General features: G+C 44.7%; 1 protein-coding gene across 4 annotated transcripts in view; it reads right to left on the reverse strand.

Moving 5' to 3' along the window:
• HIVEP1 (HIVEP zinc finger 1) overlaps positions 1-19,122 on the reverse strand; it is a 128,748-nt gene extending 109,626 nt beyond the window's left edge. The window contains exons 1-2 of one of the 4 annotated variants that reach the window (XM_032115352.1): positions 19,022-19,122; positions 14,604-14,750 (exon numbers count right to left, since the gene is read on the reverse strand). In XM_032115352.1, coding sequence (XP_031971243.1) covers positions 14,604-14,643 — 40 coding nt within the window. In that variant the 5' untranslated portion in view covers positions 14,644-14,750; positions 19,022-19,122. Of the gene's footprint in view, positions 1-14,603; positions 16,525-17,733; positions 17,776-18,412; positions 18,551-19,021 lie in introns of those variants that run through there. The other 3 variants (XM_032115379.1, XM_032115370.1, XM_032115362.1) reach the window with 3 other exon arrangements.
• Positions 19,123-19,349: the final 227 nt, after the last annotated feature.

The following is a 19,349-nucleotide window of genomic DNA, read 5'->3' on the forward strand; positions in this document are numbered from 1 at the left end:
CCAACCAGGAAAGACCCAGCTTCATTTCCCAGTATGACCCTAAGTGACCATTCCAAGGCATGATCCAGCAAGGACTTTGGGCACAATAGCTCTTCAGGCTTTAGTAGAGAGTGGGTGCCTACACACCTTGGTTAAGCTGGCTCTTAATCTTCCCATGCCTCTGCTTCTTTACTTCATGGTAGTTGTAACAGCAGTATGTTATTTTCAAAGGTCTGTTGAAAGAAGTGCAGCAAAAAATATGGAAGCTCCAAAGACAGTTGGTGAAAAATGTGAAAAGCAGAAGGGGAGGAAAAAAAAAAAGAAAATTATGAAAAAAATCAGCCAGTAATATCAATTATATACTAGCTTGCTATGAGAGGAGGGTGATTGTTCCATTTGTTGCTTGCATATGTTTACTTTCTATCCCTTCCCAGTCCTCAAAACCTCTGCCAGCTCAACAACAGAAGTCCTTCTGTGTAAACAGAAGTCTTTGTTCTACAAGCCCAGGTAGAAGACTACTAAGAAACCTTGCAGAGGATATCAAATCTAGTGAAACAGAAATATAGCAGGTGGAGGGCAGAAAAGGTTTGTGTCACCAGAAGGAACAGAAAGGATACTGAATTTGCTTTGGAAAAAGAAGAGTCAAGTCATCCTGTGCAGGAATTCCCTGTCCAACTCCTGAGCACAGTACATTGTCTTTCCTTTCAGGCAGTCACATTAAGGGGAAGAGGAGCCATGGCTTTTCAAAGGTCTCCCACCTTCCTGATGTTATCCCTGAGTGAATATTCCCCTTCAAAGTTAAATCACTCTACCTAAAAATTCTTTGAGAACAGCTTAATCCTGGTGTAAGATGTCTGTTTTTAAAGAGGCATCATTTAAAAGGCAAAGGGTAAGAAGCAAACAACATAAAAAGAGAGTCACGAGAAAGCAAAGGAGGGGAGGAGGAAGGGAGGGAAAGGATTCCGTTTTGCCTCTCCACAAAAATTGTTTTGATACAGTATCCCTGTTGCATGAATTTTCCATATGCCTGTATCAGATCCACTATTTAAGCCACAGAGCTGTCAGATGCTCATTTTTTATGGCGTGCTTACGTGGCAGGCCAACCTTTCTGTTGAATCAGTCAGCTTTTCACAAAGCTGGGATCTGCAACCCAGAAAGATGTGCATGCTCCTTTGGGCAGGAAGTATCAACTTTGCAGCCGAAGTGAGTTGGCAAAGCAAACCATTACCTCTGGTACCTACCAACTGGTATCAGAGTCAGTGCTTTTGCATGGAAAAAAACCACATTATGAGCGACATAAGGAATAATGACTATTCTCCACACATACATGAAGCAATGGAAATGCAGATTTCAATAATCAGATGCCATCATAGATTGGCAATTCTTAAAATAATCAAGAAAAATCTCACAAATTTTTGTACCTGCTCAACTTGCTTTGTCTTTAACAAAATGAGGTGCAGGAGACATTTAGTTCATCAATGAAAGTCTTAATACTTAAAACTTAGTTTCGTAACTTAAGTGACACAGACACTTTTTCCTTTAGTCATATCTGATTAGGAAACCCCATAATCCCACTAAAGTGAAAATATCAGTCACATCACTATCACTTAACAAGGCTGAGGGAGGTGGGTGCACATTTTTTACCTTACATCCCCAGCATTTAGCATTTGAAAGATTATCTCCATTCTCCATGCCTCATATTTTGCTAAAATAAAATTGCATATTTAAATGCAGCCTAAATGCTAATCAGGATGTAAACATTTAAATAACAGAATGCAGATCCGTTAATCAAAACTGATTACCAGCTTGCTTTCCATTTACTGGGGGCTCTTCTGTAAAATACTGCCTTAGTCACTGTTGCCAAAACTGTGGTTTTAAAGCCTCTTGGAGAAAAAGCTGATTACTTAAAACATTGGCTCAAGAGACACATTTTAGGACAGTGTTTCCTAGAAATGTGAGACTGCAATTACTTGCAGGTAACCACTACATAAACATGTACCTACATTAACCCTTTTCTGTTATCTTAACACCAGGCTTTGTCTCCTCTCTCCCTTTTCCTCGTAACAGGAGATTTTAAAACCTTTCATATTTCTGTAGATTTTAAAACATTTCATATTTCTGAATGCCCTTGCAGAAGTACGTGGTTAGCCAGAAACTTTCAGCTCTAGAAAACACTGACCACTACATCCTTCTCAGGCCAATATTTCCCACCTATAAGAACTTAATGTTCAGATTCCCCTGTTTCCAAGTATTTTGAAACAGTTTTTATAAATTAATACATCCAACTACAGAAGGCCAGCACTGATGAGCCAGGACTGTCACTGGCCATGCTGTGCAAATCGTGGTTTAGCAGTCAAACTGAAAATCAGAAATTCACAAGCCACATTTATAAGATTTTACCACTTGACTGCAGGCAATACTAAAGTCCACAGGAAAATATATTCTAATGGCTTCAATCTATCTTTTACCCTTGAGGCTACAAAGTGACACAAGAAAGGAAGCTGCGAGGCATGTGGGGCACATCAACCTGCTTATCACACACAAGTTTCCTCTGACTAAAGAGATCTACTGGAAAATCTGGTCACTGTTCTGCTAAAAGCATGGAGGCTGAACATTCAAAAGAAAAACTGCTAGAATGTGGATCTCCTATAAATGGGAAAACCAAGAACTGCTCTGCCCATCCCCCCTCTCCTCCCTCTCCCCAAGAAAAGAACAAAACTAAAGTGCTAAAATTACTATAAAAGTTGGGAAAATAGTCCAATATTAACTCTTTTTTTTTTTTTTTTCACTTCCAAGCAGTCCCAAATGTGTTTATACAGACCTGTGAGAAATGCAGCCATACGCACACTTTCTCTTTTATCTTGGAAACACTGCCTGTAGAAACACTGCTTAAAATAATGGGGCCAGTTTTCAGATATACTGAAAATCCATTACTTGTCCTTGCCTCCTGAACATGTTACATTCAGGTATCCCATCCTCAAACCTGGCTCCTCTACAGCCAACTTCGTGTTCTGCTTTCTCAAAGCACTGTACAGATGTTATTCCTGAAGAACACACTTCAACTGTATTTCTTTATATCTACAACTTTGTTCTGGGAGCAAAATGAAATGTGTGAGATGTTCGCAATATCAAAGGTTTGTGAGGTTTAAAAACAGGAGGAAAATTCAGGCAGGAATAAGATGACACAACAAATTTTCCTGTTTCCTAGATGCCCACTAGATTGCTTGTCATACTTGCATTAGCAGGCAGAATGGTAGAAAAGAAAAAAAGCACAGAAAAAGAAAGAAAAAAAAAAAGCTGTTAAAAAAATACAGTCTTAAAGGAGAATGTGCTATTCATTTATTTTTGAAAAGGCATGATAGAAGTCAGTCATAAGATACTAGGAAAACATTAATAATTAAAATGTGTTTTTGTGCCAAGACCATGTCCCACCTGGGTGCCTATGAAAATGTCCCATGAGCTCTGGGATGTGCCCCCATCTGTGTATGATGCCCTCTCACTCCAGGATAGGATTCTAGCCTAATTAATGAGCCTAAGAGAGAGAAGACTGACCCTTCCAATAGGGAGCAGACCCACATTTTAGCAGCCAAACAATAGAAACTGGCTTGCTTTCTTCCACTGCAGCAATGGATTTCATGTACGTGAACAGGGATGGCAGCCAGGCTCTGCAGCAATCCTGGTACCAGATCTTGCTGAAAGGGCACTGAAGACCAACTGCATTTCATAAGCTTGACAAAGGTAAAACCATCTTGTACCAGAACAGCAATTTCTCTTGGTATCTCCAAAAGTTACATCACCATTTCAGAATTTTAAGAAAGAAAAGGAAAAAAAGCACAAAAAGAAAGCACTATTCTGAACACGCTAAAGGACGCATATATCTGGATATAGCATATGTAGGCAGTGTTCAAAATAAACATCGTATTTTTTTTGTCACAGAAATGTATGTTGTTTAAAATAAAGAAAAAAAACACCAGGGGAAAACAAAATTAAATGTTCCATAAACTGTTTTCACAAAAAAGGGTACTATCCCACCTCCTAACAAATGCATGCATTAATTGAGACAAATGCAGCAAGTTCACATTGCAAACTACATAAAGATACGTTTGAAGATTACTAAATCATTCCTGCAATAAAGTTCAGTATTTTCACAGTTCCTAATCTGCCTCTTGGCCACAAAAGCACTGCCCTTACACTGAAGAAGGCAGTTCTCTTTTACGATTCAAGGCATTAGACTATGCAATGTAGATATTTTGCACTGCCTCTTGACAATGGAGAATTACAGGCACATTTGGGCATATTAGGTATTTTACTAATAAAAATTATAGAATACACTATTATAAACACTATTAATACATGCACCATTGTGTTTTCTTCATAGACCCAAGACAGAAATACTTCTTTCTGTAAGAAATACTAAAGCAGGGAGAAAGGTAAAATCCATACATTTACTGAGTACAAGACACACACTTCTCTTCAAAACACACAGAAGCTAGAGATTCCTTACAGGTAATGGAACAGCAAAACCACCACAGCAATTTTATGTTAAGTGCCACTTCCATCCACTTTTTTTCTTTTCCTGGCTCTGTATTCCATCTGCATTGCAACCTTTAGGGTAAGAACAAGCCTGCAATCTCCCATCTGACTTAACAGAGCTCAGAAGTTAAAAAAAATGCCATTTGATATTAACTTACCCTACTTCCCAGCCCCCCAAATTAGGCCAAAAATAAGAGGAAATCATGCGGTGTGCTCTGGATATTCCATGACTACCACTGCTGGCAGGGAGCAAGCCACATATTTCATAGGTAACTAGGAACACACACACAGTTGTTTTGTAGCGACACTACACCATGGGCTCCTGCTGAACCGCTGCTTTTCCTCCCTGCAGCTCATTCCAAACCTTTCCCAATTCCAGCTCAGGAGGTCTGCCCTGGGATTTACAAAGGGGACTTGCTGGCAACTTATCTTTTAAACACACAGGAATTCAGGGGGAAGAAAGTTCATGGGGTATTTAACATAGGAACATACATTCTCTACTTACTGTTTCTGCTGGTAATTAAAGATGTTAAATCCAGTTTACTGCATTAGCCAGTTTACATGCATACGACAAAGATTAAATTTACAAGTACAGAGACTTTTTCAAATCTGCCTTAGCAAAAATCCTCCTTCTGCTTTTCACAACCTGTGGATCCTTAAAAAGACATTTCTTCTTCAGCTTGCCACCAAAGGTCATACTTGGAATTGCTAAGTCAGCACAGTCTCTGAGCAGCCTCATTCTGAGAGAAGCTTTAAAGTCATTTAAAAAGCTTTTATTTAAAAACAAACAGCACTGCCTCACCTACTGAATTAGAGCTTCCCTACTTCCCCCATAAATGCTTTACTGAAGGCTCCAAAAATCTGCTGTGGTGTTTTATTTCCCCACTCCTTCCTCTTAATGTAAATATTCTGAGTTATGATACATTTAAACAAGTGGTGGGAAAGACTGCACTTCGCCCAGTGCATGTAATTTGGAAACTTAAAGTCCAGTTTATTCATCTGTTTTAACATAGCAAGGAAAATCTTACTTTTCCAACTAAGAGCCCCAGATTCTCTCTCCATAATCTCATAATCCATTACTAAACTAAAATGCTTAACACAGAAGTCCAACATACGAAAGAATGAACCAGCCTAGGAACTTCGTACTGGTATAAGCAGCTCTCTGAAAATGTGTGACTCTAGGAAGTCTCCTTTATGTTTTCCAGCATAAATATTTACAGCAGTTTGCAACTTGAAATCAAATTGTCTAATTGTAAGAAGAAACTAAGAATATACACCATGGAAGGGAACAATTTCTGGATTAAAAACCAAAGCACAACAACATAATTCTCAAAACAGAGTCTTTTGCAAAGTTTCCTGAATACATTAAGGTGGGCTATGAGTGACTGATTCGAAGGTAGCAACTGACTGTGCTTAGAAAAAAAGTAGTTCTCATCTGTTCAGCAATTTTGCAAAGGCTTAGGTCAAACAGATGCTCCCACCTAACAGACAGACAATTGTGTTGTTACTGAGCTCCCTGCCCAAGGTCCTGCATGCCTGTCTGCCCTGCCAAGGACTGGGAATTCTTTCCACAGGCAAGAATCCTCACCTGGAGAAGCAAGCGTTTGGGACACAAACCCTTTCAAGCGTAGTAACACAGGCAGATGCAAGTTTCAAGGAAACAGTTACTAAGCTTGTAAATTCCACTGGTATCTTTCTTATTAAAGGAAATTAATTGGAACAAGGTATTTTTAATGGTAACAATGTTCTTGGACAGTTTATTGGTCTGGATGTAAGCCTGGGCAGTAACACTACCACAACTGCAAAGCCCAGTGGACTGATAGCTACAGAGTTTGAAAATACTGACAGGAGTCAACAGAGAAACTTGCATAGTTCTGAGGCCCTAAAAAGCCAACTGTGAAAACACAAGACCACGAGCCTTTGCCTTTTTCAAAGCAGCCATTTAAGATGTAGTTGACCATAAATCTGCAAGAAAGCCCTCTTAAACAAGGTCCTCTAGAATTTTGCTATTTACATGTTAATTTCTGATGATTACATGTTAGTGGTGGCTGTTGGGTTTTTCACTTGTGGCTTTGGTGTTTTACACACAAACACATGCACGCACACACACATACACCCCCTCCCCCCATTTCAAGTTACCTAACATACACACACATAGCAACACAAATATCTGTTCTGCGATGCAAGGATTTTAAAAAAACCCAGCAAACTAAACAAAAAGCCATATTCTTCTACATGCTCATAAGAAAGCTTGGTTCTTAGAAAATATAATTTTTCTTGGCCTCAAAAGAGTGGTCCTAGTTTCATCCCAAAGTCAACTGCCTGCTGTAATAGAAACACTTGAAAGAACAACTGCTGAAATTTTACTTTTTGTTTCTCTTTTCACAACTACCATTTTCCTCATGACCTTCCTAACACGCTGGAGTTCATGCTTCAGCAAATGTCAAATTCTGTAGCATTTCTTATTCCACGCTCAATTAGCAATAAAGAAGATACAGATGTAAAGGTGAGGCAGAATTAAAGACCTGCACTGTTTCCACTTCACTGTATTCTGAAAGAAATCTAAACTGGCTTATACATAGCTTTCAAGTTCCAGTTCACTGCTGCTTTTTTTGTTTCCATACGAATTCAATTTTTCTGACATTACCCTTCACCATTCCTTTCCAGCTCAAGCCTGATATCTAACTGCAATTATAATGGTTTTATATTCCATAAAATTACAATTTGTTGTTTCCTGAAATCAAAAGAGCAGAACTAAGCTCCTTCCTCCATCCTTTTATTTTCATCAACATTCTTGCAGGTATTTCTTTGCAATCCTGTTAGCTGGGATACCATCCTTATATCTTTCTCCTTCATGTTATTTTAACTCCCTCTGAAAGCACCTATTTTCACCATGGTCTATATCCAGCAGATTCTCTTTGTATTAGCCCAATTTTCTTTCCCCAGTATTTAGCATGCATATGCAAAAACCAATAAATCCATATTCAAAGCTGTCAGTGTCAGCTACAATCAAGTTTAGTTTTCTGGACCTCCTTTTTAATTTCTTAAATCTTGGTCAATTTTTTTTTCATTCTGAATGAAAGTTCTATGCCAAATTTTAGAGCGAATGTTTTGTTTTGTTTTATTTTTCATTAAGGTGTTAGTTGAGACCAGTTCAGTTTCCTGCTGGCTTACAAGTACAATAAAATTCCTAAAGTCATCCATTAAGAACCTGCATCACTTGTGAAGTTTGGAAATTTGTCAGGAGAAGGAGGGTTCTGGAAGGCAAAGCAAAGAAACCAGAAACAGGGAACACACCTTTTGTTATCCTCATGAAAATGGAGACCTGCTTTTGGGCAATTAAAGAAGCTCAAAAAAGCCTGCTGCTCGCAGATGGCAAATAGAAGCTTACAACATAGTTTCACCATGAGTTCAAGCAAGAGGCTCAAGGCAACCCCTGCCTCTGCACTCTCTCCCTGCCTGCCACCACCACTGGCTCTGGCTCCAGCAAGGCCATACAGCATCATGGAACAACCAACCCAGCCCAAAAAGCTAAGCCAGATGATGCTGGCATAATTTGCTCTGGGTGCCACTGCTTCTTCCACAGTGGGGCCAGCAAACAGACAAGTGAAAAGGGCAACACACCAAGAAGGGCAACACAGGTGGGAGACAAGCATCTGAGGTGGGTGGGAGGCAGGACCACTACACCTCCTCCTCTTCCAGCAGCAATGGCTTAAACCGGTCTCAAAACCAACCGGGAAATGATGACATTAAACATGTTCCTCTCTAGAGACTTTTCCCGCCAGTGAGTATTCCCTCATGGCTTCAGGGGCTTTCTCAGCATCAGCGTGAAACTCTGACACATGATGATGAACACTCACTGATGGAAGAGATTCCTTTCTCCAGAGCCCTGTGCCAGGTCCAGGCAGGGCACACCAGCACATGCTGCCCGGCTCACACAGCAGAAACCTGCGCTGCAGCTTGAGGTCCTGACACGTTGATGACTCACAGGAGAAGTTTGTGGTTTGATACGGTGGAATTTCTTGGGTTTTTAGTTTGGTATTTTAGAAGCTAGAAAGTAAGCTTTAAGAATACCTTTTAAATGTTAAGATTGTGAGGTGAAGCAGCAAGAAGTTGGAGGATGCCAAAAGCAAGGGTGTTTACGCAAACGAAGCCAGTGCGCAAACTGAGCTGTGCTCACTGCTTGGCTCTGTTTACTACCAATTTCTTCATCATCTTTTCCGTTATTTAGCCACCAAGTGTCTCCTTCACAACACTAACAACTTCATCTTCTGAGTCATTAAAAGCTGATGTGGTACTGGTATCTTCAGTTTACAGCAGAAAACAGAGGCATAGAGAGATTAAGAGACAGAGAGAGATTAAAAAATGTGCCAAAAGCGTTGGCTAATTTTGGATCTTCAGCTTACATCACCTAGACCTTGATTTTTTTTTTTTTTTAATGTACCTAGCACCTTTGCAGTATTTTGCACCAAACTGTCACCATAGTGGAACAACTGTGGTTGCACAAACTCAGAACTTGTGCCTGGGTATCTCAAGTCAGGCAAAGTGCAGCACTCACCACTAGTGGGTGGCTGAAAAGGTTTCATGTAACAGAATCTCTCAGTCTCAAGACAAGAAACTCAGTGGTAGAGGCAGAAATTCAACACAGCAGTCTCAAGGCAACAGTGACCAGTGTTATCCACCCTACTGTTCCTTCCTCTCTTACAATCCACTCTCAACGGGCTTTTGTCCATCAGCTGTGGCTACTGACACGAGACCCCAAGCATCCTGTGCAGTGAATAAGTCTACACCCTGCTGAAAACACATGATCAAATTTAGGAACACGGCACAATGAGACAGGAACAATACAGGTGATGGGAAAAGGTGGCTAATTGCAGGTTTAAGCCTGGCCTTTCTTACAACAGGGAGTATTTGGGACAGTTTCTTGCATTTAGACATCATTCACATTACAATAAAATTTCAGGTCTGCAGGCACATTGGTATCTAATGTGCAAGATGCTGGACCATACTCACCGTAAGACACAGCCTAAAGATCTTACACCTTGAAGCAGTAAAACAAAAAAAAGCAAAAAAAGAAACATTATCCTTCCACATTCCAAGTGAGAAATACAAGGCACACAGGAAGAGAGTATTTCTGTGGTCTGTAAGAGATCTGCCTATTCACTGCATTACAGGTGAATCTGCTGGTACTCCAGCTGGTGATAGACCAACACAGCCATGCATTCTCTCTACCTTCATGAGAGACGTCCGGAGCTCAAATTTGGTTTGTAGAAGATATTATACGAAACTATCTGATATACAGAAACAAAACCTGCTGCCAAATCATGGGATATTTCTGTAGCGAAGTCACCAAGTCAAAACTCTGATTTCTTGTTCCACCTGTGTCTCACTCTTGCTCCAGAAACTTACGTATGCAACATCTTTACAGATGCCCACAAGTAAGCCACAGAGTGCAGACCACCAGCACTTCTGATCTAATACTGCACCAGTAGCCCCTCTGGAACATCCCAAATTAGAGCACTATTTTTGTCTCAGAAACAATACTAAGACCCAAAAGTCAAATGTGCTTTTACATTTCTTTTGAATCAAGCAATCACAAATTCTAGAAGCAAGCCTTGAGAAATCTCAACATTTTTATTGTCATTTCATGAAAATCATGAATAAAGCACAGCACACCGATCTATTCATAACTTACAGAGACTGCACAACAAACACTAATAAGAAATATCAATCTGTCAGCTTTCAATGTAGACAGACCTATTTCAGCACTAGAAGTTACAAAAACACATTACAATCTTAAAACAACGTGAAGAGACTTTGCTAACTCACACTTGAGAAGCAGAAGATGCCCAGCTCTTCTGGAAATTTTAAGGCCATTAACATACACAGCTTTACAGCAAACTTAAGCATGCTTTTCAGATTACTGCAAAGCTATCAACCTACTCAGCAAAGTTACTCATATATACTTGCATTTCCTTATCAAACGCAAAGCACTAAAAGGTTTGGAACTGGCCGTTGAACATTATGGGCTTCCCTGCCATTGTTTCCAAAGAGAAATACTTGATTGAGAAGGAAAAACAGCAACAACTTGTCTCCTGAAAAATAACAGAAATCTTATCTAGAAAGAGACAAAATTCAAAATATTTGTTACAGTTTTGTTTTGGTGAATCACAGCATTGTGCTAAGCAGTGTACACATAACAAAACTTTTCATTTTAAACTCTGCAATTGGGTACTTCTAAGTAAACAAAAACATGACTTGTTTTTCCTTCTATATTCTCACAACCATCTGACAACAAACCAAGCCCACTCAGCCCTGCTAAAAGCATGATTCTCTGATGTAGCTGTACTTCTGGGAATACATTACAGATTCCATGAAATGTTTTGTTACACATGTGGATCAATTGGCCATGTAAATACAGGGTGCAACCACATGCAAAGGAGTCTTTTTGTTAGTTTTAGTGAGCTAAAGCAGTAAAGAAAAATAAGAAAATGCAATGTCTGAGTGTCTGAGCAAGACTTTTGCAAATATTTTCCTCTTTGTTTTCTGAAGGAGGAATGATGATGCTTTTGATTTGCAACACAATACACACCTTTAATATTTAAGAGACTAAGACAACATCAGGAACACCTGCTTATGAATTCAGCTCATCACATCGCTGACAGACAACCCATGCCAGGCTTTTCCCAGGCATACCTTTGGCCTCCACCTTTGAAACTACTAAGCATTCTCCAGAACTTCCATGCATCCAATCCATATCTTTCTTTGAGACCTGCAAAACTGTAATTTCTCTCAAATTTTAGCCACTCAACCCTACTGCTGGGGATGACCACGACTGTTAAGTTGGTCAGGAGACTAAGACTGAAACTGAGCATGACTCCTGTTATCAAAGCAGCCCACTGGTGATGGCAACATATTTCACGTTAGGGATGGATTTGCAGTGAGAAGCAGGGAAGGGTGATGTGGCAAAACAACCCAATGAAACAAGGGCAGCGCAGCACATGCCTTATTGGTACCTTCAGATTCAACATGCTCATTCAGACACAAACAGGCATCAAAGCCATGGCACTAACACATTCATGAAAACCAATGGCCAACTAATTAAATTCGTTTTTATTTGCAAAGTAGTCTTTTTCATACCCTGATATAGGATTATTTTCCTGCTGTAAAATCAGGTCAGCATAGCACTATATTGACACATCTATAAGCAGACAGCGAAAGGCCACCAAAAAAAATTCTGTTCACTGATCTTAATACTTTAGGGCCACTGCTTTTCTGTCAAAGGCTGTCAGATCTCTCAGAAGTATACAAAATGAGCAAAATCAAGCCATGACAAAAAGAAGAGCCTTAAGGTTTCCTGACAAAATCTTAAATTTAGGTCTCTATATTAAACAATGTTACTTTATTTTCCCCAGACAATAAGGTTGCTTACGGTAAACACAGGCAATATGAAAGCCTTCAAAACTTATTCCTACGCTGCAGCAAACCTCAAATTAACTAATGGGAGTGTGTAGGGGGGGATCTCTATGGTGGTTTTTCTCCTGTGTGTTTTCTTGGCAAGAAGGGAGATAGGGATTTTGTTGGGGTTTTCTTAAGGGAAAATACTTTAGGTCCTTGGACTTGGTTGTTTATTCTCCAGGCTGATTTGGACTGCAAGTGCAACTCAACTCATCTAATGCACAACAGGATAGAGAGTCTCAAGGGTTGTTCAACAGTGATCTCCAAAAAAGTTAAACATTGATGGGCGCTGGGCAAATCTAGTTAAAGCTGTTGGCAATTTGACTGCTATGTAGCAACGAGAGGAGCTGGGAGCAGGGAAGGAAAAGCCAGGTAAGGCCATGGAGTGTTCTTTGTACACAGTACAAAAGGTGACAATCAGGTTTAGACAACTTAAAAATAGCTTTTAACCTAAAAACCTGTAAAAATACAGGTTACTTAATCTTACACCTTTGTCTTTCACATGTTATAGAACATATTTTCTCAGTTGCCAAGTTTGCTAAGTTTCACCTTTGACCAAATACATCTATGCTTTTTGCACATTTAGTTATCATCAGTACTAATTACCATGGATTAAACCACACTGCTAAACCCCCCATTTTTTGAAGTTTTAATGTTAAATTGATAGTATCGACTTAAGATGTGTCTAACTTTGTATATGCAAAAATGAGCTGCCAGAAACCAGACCTGTGAAATCTTTCAGTTTCCCCAAGTTCCAGCAAAAACTGAGGGTTCAAGCAAATATTTTCTGCAATGCTCTTGTGGACTGATGAAATGACTAAAGAAAATGAAATCCAGTTTTCCTCATTATCTAGACTAGAAATGGAAATAGTGCATAACTAATGAGAAGTAAACTGATTTTTCAAATCACTTCACCTCTAATAACCCATCGTAGTAGCAATATATGCTCACAAGGTGTTGAAGTTTGCAGCAACTATATAGTTTTGACAATCATTTAGCCGTTCCAACATAATTTCTAACTATGGGCTTACTGTACACTGCTATTTCTCTTCTCAACATTTAACCCACCTCAATTCATTCAAGAACTCCCATTAGTTGTAGAAAAATAGGAACTGATGAAAACTGCTGTTACAGGGGTTGATAAAAGCTAAATGACTGGAGACACTATGCAAGGAAAAAAGGCAACTAATTTCTTACACAATTAAGAGTTTAATTAGATTATTTATTTAAGTGTATAGAGAGCTTTACAATAGATTTAACTCCTATTAAGTTTCAAGCAATACAAGAGTAGATATCAGTCAGAGTACTAAAATTAGATCACTCTCATATTTGATTAGAAAACATAAGCTCAGTTAAGTCAGCAACTTGGTAAGCAGCAATATTAAAAACTCAGCTCTGATTTATTACTTCACATCCAGTAAGAAAGAGAAATGTAAAATTCCTGATCTGTGAGAGAGGTTTATCCATCATACCAAAATGCTACTCAGCACTTCCTGAATAAAGACACTGCAAAAATGTCTTCTCCAACAGAGATTGTTAGTGGTAGCAATGACAACAGTCTGCAAACACGAGGTCTCAGATACAGCTTTATGCACAAGCCCCTGAGAGACTCTCAACTAACTGAGAGACACGAGGATGTTTGTTGTGTTTTGACATAAAAAAGTTAAAATTGGAATCAAATGTTGTTCCTGCCCCTAAAGCCTCATGTTGATGTTTGTGGTTTTGTAATGGCTTTTTTCCTCTGAAGGGATGCTTCCATACTGCAATTGTAAAATTGACTTAAAAAAAGCTGATGACAGCTACATGTAAGGGTGCAGGTGGAAGCATGTTCTCCCGAAAGCTGCGTAAAAGGGTGGGGATGGAAGCATGCTCCCCCTCAACATGTATGTCTGCTCGTCAACTGACCCACATTTTTCCCCTCATTTAATTCCTCTAGGGCCACTTCCACCAAGGCAGTAACAAATATCCTGTAGGATCAGATTCCTCACATTCATACGGGCTTGGTAAAGTGCACTGGGATTTTGTTCAAGGCAATGCCAGGACATGTAAGCTTGTCAGTTTGCAGAGCAGGTTTCCTGCCTGCTTGCCCTTATAGCCAAGCTACCATGTGGCTGCACAAAGGCAGGAGAGCGAGGAGACCAAGGTCAAACCTAGCAATGCTCAAGGTAGCATGGGTGACAGGTGATAGATAAACAGTGAGAAGCCATGCATGGGAGGAGGTTTTGATCCCCTCAAAAGCAAGCCAAACTGGCAACTATTAAAGAAAAACAACTGCCAGCTGCCAGATGTCAAGTTCTTCCACGTCACACCCATTTCCCACCTCCCCCTATATTTCAACTGCAAATTCTCCGATAAGGAAACTGCTTCTTCCTTTGCATTTTCAAAGTTCATGCTGGCTATTGCTGTAAGCTAGAGATTATCAAGAATGCTGTCAAGCACACAGACTGCAGGAATAAGGACATATTCCAGTTATTTCTCTGAAAATTAGAGATGTCTCACGGACAACTCCTAAAACTTGCTTACAAACTACTTTTGGATCAAAACCAACTTCTTAAACACATTGAATACATTCATAATTGAAACTGCAACTGAGTTTCCCAAGAGCTTTTCCTTCTCAGCTGAGAGCTACATACCTCTCAGATTTCTGGGATGTATCTGCTTTGTCCGAGGCATTTTCCTCTAATCTCATGCACCACTTTCTCCTCTCAGAAATGGAAAGTACAGCAAGCAGAGAGATGGCAGCTCCATAAACTTGTCAAAGGGCTCAGTTAATCCGTATGCTAAAAAAACAGAGAGAGAAAGTTACGAGATGTAAGCATCAATAAGAAAAGCAAAGATACCTATCTGATCCCTTTCATCCTCAAATGAATATGGAAATCAGCAAGAAATATTTCTGCACCTATGATTTGCTAAGGAAACTTTCCTGTCTGATAGCCCAGGAGCCACCCTGGCAGTCACACTCCAACCACCAGAGTTATACTGCTGGGACTGAAGTCTCTTCACAGCAGGCTTGACTCCCTGCACTCTCCAGTCTCACACAGTCAGACAAGATTTCCTTCCCAGCTCGACCCAGGTTTCCCACAGCAGAGCCTCAGACCTCTGGGCCCTTTAAGTAATTTTTTCATGGGGCAACAACAGAGTAACAGCCCGAGCTGGTGCCTCTGACAAAGGATCCTCAAGGATCCTCCGGGCTTTTATACCCTCCCAGTCTTACGCGTGCCATAGTCTGGGGTCTTCCAGCTGAGTCCTCGGCTCCTGCTGTGTCCCTGGTCCCCTGGCTGGGCCACAGATCCGAGTGCCCTTTGTTGTGCAAAGGGTCGGCACCACTTCCCGGCCTCTTGCCCCGGGCTCCCGCCACCCTGAGCTCAACCTGCAGCTCCCAGTGCAGCTGCACAACCTGCACTGAATGGATTCCTCAACAGGTTTTATGGAGTCAAGTGTTCCAGTATCTTCAGAAAACCATGTGAGGCTGAAACTCCTTTTAGGATTACTCAGGAAGCATGAGAAAACTAAAACACTTCCCCACATTTGTCAGCTGTTTCGTAGCCAGAAAACATCTTCCAACAACCCCTGTCTCATGCAAATAAATCCAAAAAATTAAACAAAATTTGGCATCAGGCTTTCAGATACAGATCTTCAGCTTCGGGTAGGGGTAGTACAGAGGGGAGGGCAAACACACAAAGCATCATCCTATTTGTAACACTACCTACAGAATCCTTACATGGAGCACGCAAGTTTGGAAGAATTCCCCACGGGATATTTCTGCCGAAATATCAGTGTCCAGCAGAGGATCACACTAGCTCTTGACCTACCTGCACTTTCTTACTTTTTGAACATTTTTAGGAATTGCTAACAGTTTAATGAGCGTTTCTGAAATCATACAGGATGTGAAATCTCTCAAAGACCTATGGAAAACTACTTATGCACAAGAACTGAAAGAAGAAAATGACTGGTGTAATTACACTCTTCCATCTAAACAAAATTTAAAAAAAAACCCCACCAAGTTTCTGCTTCTTTTTATAGTAATACTACTTCATGTTAACAGATTTTTATTTTTTTTTAGTAAACACTAGGAAGAATTTGTTTTAAAACTATATGAACTTTGGAATGGCCCCTAATATAGGCAAATTGATTAAGGACAGCTACTCGAAGGAGAAAGGATGTGGATTTTTCAGCATTTGTTGCAAGTATTAATTTAGGAGCATTTATTTTGCTTTCCAAGGAAACCATGTTTCTGTGAAAATTTAATTCAAACCAAATTAAAATAGACTACTTGCAACCACCCCTTCAGTCTACATACTACTGAGGAATATAATCATTAATTTTTAATGTTTCTTTTGTCTGTTGCTGCATAAAAGGACCCAAACAGGAGAAAAAAAATTACTGCAACTGACACAAAGGAAAGCTGGAAAATGTTATTCTGACTAAATGATTCTTCACTAGGGTATTACTGTACGTTGAAGGAAAAAGACAGAAAAAATTCGAAACAGAGCATAGTGCCTGTCAAGCTGTTAACTCATACCACTTTATCTGCAAGCATAACAGAAATATTTAGAAATTAAATAAAACCTTATGCTAACAGGTCCATTTTCCATGTCTTAGGCACGAACTGGAAATGCAGAAAAGTGGCTGGATGGCTTGAAGCGACCAGCACTCCCTGAGCCCCAGTCCCCCTTTCCTCTGGCTGGAGTGGGGAAGTCCCTGAAGCTGGGCTGAGGTTTTTCAAGACGCTAATAAACACCGTCACTTCTTTACACAAGTTATTTGGAGCGAGAGTTTGAAATCTCCCGGGGTCTCCGTAAATCAGGAGCCCTTCCCGACGCTTCCCTGCAGCACAAATGACATCTTACTGACGCTTTAATGCCACCAAGCTTCCCCGCTCGCCAGCAGGACCCTCTCCTTCGGGGAAGAGATGGCCGTGTGAGAGCCACGGCGGAAACACCGGGCAGGACCCACGCCAAAAGTCATTCCCTCCCTCGCTTGAACAAGAAAAAAAAAAAAAAAAAAAGGAAAAAAAAAGGGGGAGAGGGAGAAATGGGCCTTTGCGATAGCAGTGGTCACATCCCCCAGTATCCACCCAAAAATGGGGGAACAGGGCGGGAGGCAGCCCGCCCCAGGGCCCGGGGAGCCGCCGGTATGTGCGAGCGGGACTGCGAGGGGAAGGGAAGGGGAAGGGAGGGAGGCAAAAAATCCATGAATGAATAAAGAGGGAGGAGCCTGGGAAAACCCCTCTGCAACGCCGCACCGAACAAAGCGCTGCACACATGCCGCGGGGGGGGGGGGGGGGGGGGAAGGGGGGGAGAGGGACGGGGGGCGGCCGCGGCCCGGCACCCAGCGGGGACGGCGGCGGGGCCGAGAGGAGCCGGGCCGGAGCTCCGCGCCTCCCAGCCCCGGCTGCAGACCCGGGGTGGAGGAGGGGGGGGGCGCACGGACAAACCCACCCGGGGCCGGGGCGCACCGGCACCCCCGGGGGCAGCGCGGGCGGGCGGGCGCAGCCCGAGCGCGGAGTCCCCGCGCGTCCCGGAGGGGCCGCGGCGGAGCGCGGTGGGCTGAGGGGGGGGATCGGGGCCTGCGGTCCTCCCCGTCCCCGCCCGCCCGCCCGCCCGTTCTCCCCCCCCGCCGCCGGCGGAGGACACATTGTGTTGTGGCTGCCGCAGCTCCCAGCCGAGGGGGGCGGCGGGGGGCTGCCGTCCCGCCCCGCACCCCCCGTCCCCGCAGCGCCCCCCGAGCCCCCTCCCGTCCCCCGCGGGGCCCGCTGCAAACCTGGCGGAGGGGCCGGCGCGGCGGCGGCGGCTGATGGCGGCGGCAGCGGCGGGGAGCGCGGCGACCCCTGCGCGGCGGCGGCGGCGGCGGGAGGGAGAGGGAGGGAGGGAGGGAGAAAGAGCGGGGGGAACGGGGGGGCCGGGAGCCTCCTTCACTTGACAACCTCAAACACAAACATGACCCAGCGCCGCCGCCACAGCCGCCACCGCGCCCGCACACACACGCACACACAGAGCCCGGCACCGGCACCCACCCCTCCTCCATGCACCGTCCCCCCGGGCCGGCCAAGGCGCCGCCCCCCGGCACGGCCCCCCTCCGCAGCCCCCCGGCCCCCGGCCGCGCCCGCCCCCCTCCGCAGCAGACCCCTCCTCCGGGAGCCCCATCCCCCACGTCCCACTCGGGAGCCCCCATAGCGGCCCTGCCCCTCGGCCGTGGGGCGGTGGACGGGGGGACACACAATGCGGGGGAACGGGGGGCGGGGGAGTGGGAGCCTCCCCTGGCAGGCGGGAGAGGCGGGGCGGGCCCGGCGGGGGAGGGAGGGAGGGAAGACGGGCGGGCTCGGCGCATCCGCCAGGGTCCCCTCGGGGAGAGCCGCGCTCCCCGCCGGGCCCGCCCCGCCCCTCCCCCCGGCGCCCCGGTCACCGTCGGGGGGAGCGCGGGGGGGCGGGGGGTGTTTTACCTTCTCTCACTTTCTATTGCAGGAAGCGCGGCCGGAGCAGTGACGTCACCGGGTCTCCCGGTCCCGCCCCCTCCCCGGGTCGGGGGAGGGGTCACCGAGGGGGTTTCCTCGCGGCCCGGTGGGGAAGGCATGGCCGGCGCGCCGGGGGGCCGCTGCTGCCCCGCCACTTCCTCCTCCTCCTCCTCCTCCTCCTCCTCCTCCTCCTCCTCCTCTTTCTCCTCCTTCTCACCGGTGGGACCCCCCGGCCGCCCCAGCCCCAGCCCCTGCTCCTGCCCCGAGGCAGGGGGGGCCCCTCACCGCCGCGGCTCCCAGGGGTCTCCCCAAGGGGGGTCCCCGTTCGGGCTCGACACGAGGCAGCGCCTCCCCCCGACGGCCGAAGCCGCCGCCGCTCGGGGCGCTGCGCGGTGCGCGTCGCGCTTCCCCCTGGCAGGGCCCGGCCCCCGGGGCACCGGCACGGCCGGGCGCACACACACACACGGACGGACACGCAGAGAGATGGGGCTTGACGCGGAGATCCCGGAGGTTCCGCCCCGCCGCCCGCCCGGACGGGCTTCCCCGCGCCCCCGCCCGCCCGGCCCGCCGCGCCCCGGCGCTGCCGGGGAAACTCACCGCCGCGCCGCGCATCCCGCCGCGGCTACAACTTTCCATCCCGGGCGGCAGCCGGCGGCGGCAGCGAGCCCCTCCGCCGCTGGAAGTGGGCGGGGGAGGAAATACGAGGAGGAGGCGCGTCGTGCTCTCCGCCGCGGCGCCCCTTTTTTGGCCCGGGACGCGGGTTTTGCCGGTGGGGGCTGTGCCGCCGCGGTTGGTTTCCTGCATCAGCTGTGGGGGTGTGTATGCACAGCTTACACGTGTGCCTCTGTGTGTGTCTGTGCGCGCTCCGTGCGGGGTCACCCTGCCCGGCCAAGGGCTGCCCTCCCTTCTCCCCCGCCGCGGGCAA

Source organism: Corvus moneduloides, chromosome 1 (genome assembly GCF_009650955.1).
Source record: "Corvus moneduloides isolate bCorMon1 chromosome 1, bCorMon1.pri, whole genome shotgun sequence".
Classification (NCBI taxonomy): Eukaryota; Metazoa; Chordata; class Aves; order Passeriformes; family Corvidae; genus Corvus; species Corvus moneduloides.